At 33.4% G+C, this 4,441-nt stretch overlaps 1 protein-coding gene across 1 annotated transcript in view; it reads right to left on the bottom strand.

The window, feature by feature from the left end:
• Nucleotides 1-45: 45 nt before the first annotated feature.
• The window catches only part of LOTGIDRAFT_175985 (hypothetical protein), a gene marked incomplete at both ends in the record, with an annotated part of 15,534 nt that continues 11,138 nt past the window's right edge, over nucleotides 46-4,441 (bottom strand). Inside the window, 9 exons of the mRNA XM_009064189.1 lie at nucleotides 46-171; nucleotides 559-656; nucleotides 861-894; nucleotides 1,101-1,177; nucleotides 1,502-1,589; nucleotides 2,582-2,841; nucleotides 3,041-3,129; nucleotides 3,498-3,594; nucleotides 3,962-4,135. Of these exons, the coding sequence (XP_009062437.1) occupies nucleotides 46-171; nucleotides 559-656; nucleotides 861-894; nucleotides 1,101-1,177; nucleotides 1,502-1,589; nucleotides 2,582-2,841; nucleotides 3,041-3,129; nucleotides 3,498-3,594; nucleotides 3,962-4,135 (1,043 nt within the window). The remainder of the gene's footprint in view (nucleotides 172-558; nucleotides 657-860; nucleotides 895-1,100; nucleotides 1,178-1,501; nucleotides 1,590-2,581; nucleotides 2,842-3,040; nucleotides 3,130-3,497; nucleotides 3,595-3,961; nucleotides 4,136-4,441) is intronic.

Raw genomic sequence — 4,441 nt, 5'->3', positions numbered from 1 at the left:
GGCTTTTCTGGGCATTCCATGGTGTGACACGGGTACTGTACCTACCCTTTCCATTATAATATCTCGTTTAGTATAATTCTCTCTGTAAATCTCCTCTATTAATGTAAGCTTGATTACACCAAACGTCTCCGAGGATCCTACTTGCGATGGCCAGTACCGTTCACATTTTCTCTGAAAAGTGTCATATAATACATATAGGTTTCAATGGGGGGTGGGTGTTTGGATTTCGTTTTGCGGTGCATGGTGTATTTATTTACATGAATGATTAAGAAAACTATCATAGTATGTGTTACGCACTTTGGTGGGGGTATTTATTCCTTCTGTTGACATCTTGCTTTGTCTGTTACCACCTTGATTAATTTAAGAATTATCACTGTCTTTGGCAGCTTGTGGAAATTTATTACGGATTGCGATTTGGATCGGTAATGTATTTTTTCTCGTGGTCTGGTCTTCAGTCAATGAAATGACTTCAACAAAACAAATACCAGACATGTTTCAAAAGATGACCAACCTGTAACGCATTTTTTGTAAATGACTCCAAGTACTAAAATATACTACCTTTCGATCTTCAAATTCTCTGGTAACCATGACAACCTTATCACATTTCATATCCCAGATCATTCTTACGAAATCATTCAGATTTACTCGTGTTGCGCCTGTGTAGAATACCGAATTATGTTAATTAATAACAAGTGCCCACGTAACAAGCCCATTTCCACTCTTTACAAGTATCTACTACAAATTGTATCGTATCAAAATGGATATAATAACAATATCACGGCCTGATTTATTTTATCAACCAAGTATCATGTACAAACGCAAACTATTGCAACATGATTTGAGAAAAAGTAGATTGTTACCTTGAGCAGCAATAAATGTTTTTCCATCATAACCCTGTATTGAAAGACAAAAATAATATTTTAAATCTATAACCGTTGGACTTTGTCTCTAGAGTTAATGTTAATACATATATAAATTGTAATAGACAATACTGAGCCAAACCGTAAATGAAAACCATTTAGATTTATATTCAAAGTTTTTCTTCAAACAGATCCAATGCACAATCCAATTTCCAAAATGGTCATTATAATAGAACGTACGTTTAAAAAGTTGGCGTTTATATAATCTGAACGTGGATCATCGTCTACTTTATTCAGTACTACCCTTGTAGCATCATCTGCAAAATATAGAAAAACTTCTTCAACACGGTCAAAGCCGAAATATAGCTATAACATAGCCGGGAACACACTATACGAAAAGCAAAAATACGATATGCCCTGCAATGATTTATAAAAGTACTATGATTTTTTAGAATGTTTCAACCTTTATTTACACATGATGAAGATAGCTAAATAGTCATTTTCGTCATATTCTGAAATTATGACCACAAATAAAACATAAAAATCTCGGTAACACAATTGTCTGATATAAATTTTGTATGTAAATAGAAAATGTGTAACAGCCAAAGGTTACGAGAATCGACCATTAAACAAAAACATACATGGATAATACCCTTTGAATCTGTTCTTTTTGCGGTTTTCTGGTAATTGTGAGATATCATAACTAGAAGTGAAGGTATTTGGCAATCCCTAAAAAATAAAATAATCTTTGTTGTAAAAGATAAAATGATTTTGAATTGTATAATAAAAATATTTAATAGTTTATTTTTTATACTGTTTCTTCATGACTTGATTTTTTCAAAACATTTCCACCTCAAGGGAAATAACTTGTATTTGATTTTTTTTTAATGTAAAAGTAGGTCAATCATCATAATCCGTAACTAAATAAGATTAGTACATTTGAAAGATAGGTTGCCAGGCAAGGTAATAAACGCCCACTGGCTTTGGCTTTAGTCATAGGTTTCTTTTGAACTTTCTTGTGTAGTATTGAACATGGAACAAAATCTGCCTTCTAGACATTTTACGAGCTAAAAATTAAACAAGAACAAGGGCAATAGCTCGTATATATATATTTATTTGTCGATTTTCTTTAGAGTTTATCACTAAGTACATTTCACCAACTTTCGTCAAAATCTTGAAGAATGGTGCCTTTTAATGTGTTTGCGACCAAAAAAAAATTAAATGCGTTATCAAGAACATGGACAATAACTCATATGAGATCTTTTCCATTTTTTTTATATTTTAAACGCTTTAACACATACACCAAGTTGCGTCAAAATCCATCAAGAATTCTAGAGTGTTCACAACGACAATATGCGCCCCAAATTTCATGTGGGTGCTTAAAATGTTATTAATATTGAAGTATCGACCGTATAACTTTTTAATGACAAACTAAATTTTGACCTGGCAAAATCGTGTTAATTGCTTATTTCTTTTTCTGACAAAACGGATATAGGATCAATATAGACATCAAACCGTAAATTATTTTGTGACAAATTTTGAATTTAAACGAAATGTAGCTTGAAAGTTGATCCATTCTCATATGCTCAAGAACAACCGTCCAATGGATTCATATAAACTTAAGTATCCCTTTTTAAAAAATCAATCATCATAATTATATTCCAGGAGAACAAATCTATGCAAATATGTTAGGCTACTAAAATGAGATGGATCATCAGTACCTTATAAAACGGATCAAATCCATCGTTCGGCTTAGTCTTTTTCACAAACTCTTCCAATTCTGCCAGATTATAATCGGATTTATCAGGCAAAATGTAGGGACTGATATCATCTTCTTCCGTCTCGGTTGAAGGCTCAGCTTCATTCTCCAGTTCGGCTTCAGCTTCAGGTTGTTCATTCTGGTAAACATTCCGCTCTGGTTCGACTGTTACTCGTGCTACAGAACCTTCTCTTATTACATCGGAGTTTTCATATATTGGACCTGAAACATGTATTTAGCCTGCCAAATGGAACAAAATGTGCGTCTCTGATAAACGACGTAATCAGCAACAAGTCCAATTTATTATATGGCTACAGGTTCTACTTGGCTAGGTTCTCAAATGATTTTGAGTCACATGAAAAAACAAATATTAATTCTGATAACGTTACTATAAATTAATTTTCAAAGATTAGTACAGTACCTTGTGCTTGTTGTTTTACAACAGCCATGTTTCTTGTAACAGACTTGTCAGATGTTTCGTCGTCAACAGGAGGTGGTGCACGTCTTCTCCTGTAAGTAGTCAAAGTAGCTTTGAGATATGTATTTCTTGTTAGCTTTTGCAAACTTAAAATATTCACCGCAATTCGAACAGTTGACAAATTTATGCGACAGTGGTATAATAGAATTTGCAATATTTGTTTTGTTTTCATAAAAAAATTTTTGATTTTGTCTTCACTAAAGTACCAATCTTACATTTGAACTTTCCTCGCTGCTTTGCTTGGCGTAGAAATACAAGCCTTTAAAAACAAATTGAGAAAATGCTTCTCAGGATATGCAGTACCACATCGCAACGACATTTAAAGATACCACATTTACGAATATGAGTTATAAATTTAGACGTTCAGAACCCAGCTTATGCATCTGTTAGAAAATCTTACCGGATAATCAGTACAACACAAACAACAATAATGATGAGTAGAACACAAACAGAAACAACGGCTGCTATTATGATTGTGACTGAATCTTCAGGATTTTCTGAAATACAAGTTAAACTTCAAAACATAGGTACATTTGAGGTCGTTGTTCTCTTGCATCAGATGTTCTAACATAGATCTTGATCCCATCTTTTAGACAAACCAAGTATTGGATCCGTGATCCATTGGCTGCAGCCTTTTTAGTATGTCTTTATTCAATAGATTTTGGATAGACTATCGCATCTCTTCAGAAATATTTACAGCTTTTATTTGCACCATATTGCATGGTTTCGGTTATTCCAGAAAGAAAACTTGTGCAGATTATGACATCACTGTTAGACATAACGTTTGGCTAGAATAATATATGGATAGGTTTCATAGTCTAGACCATTAAACATCTTTTGAATTTCTCTTTCTAGCTCTCTTACCTGGAACACCTTTTCCCGAACTTACAGCCCCTTTTTCAACAGTACAATCTATTCCCTGATATGTATCTAAACAGACACAAGCTCCATCCAAATTACTACACAAATCGCTTGATTGACAGAATCTCGCTGAACAGTTGTACTGACAGTCCTGGCCATATGTTCCATTATCGCATTCTTGAATTAAAATGAACAAGATGCGTGTTTAAATTTTGTTCCAGTTTGTGTGGTTGGAAATGGGATAACATACAAAGAAAATCAATGATGATATTTAAATGTGGAAACCTGAGGAACCCAGTAGACGATAAACAATTTGACCACCAAAACATATTTTTCTGATGTAGAATTTAACATTTTGGTGACATTTTATACAATAATAAAGCCAAAGAGCAAAAACGTTCCCTTCCCTAAAATCTAATAAAACATTGCTGACGTTCACTCTGCATATGGATGTGAAATGCATTATTCTGTAAACATAAATTG

Source organism: Lottia gigantea (genome assembly GCF_000327385.1).
Source record: "Lottia gigantea unplaced genomic scaffold LOTGIsca_609, whole genome shotgun sequence".
NCBI lineage: Eukaryota > Metazoa > Mollusca > Gastropoda > Lottiidae > Lottia > Lottia gigantea.
This window is presented reverse-complemented; position numbering and strand designations above follow the sequence as displayed.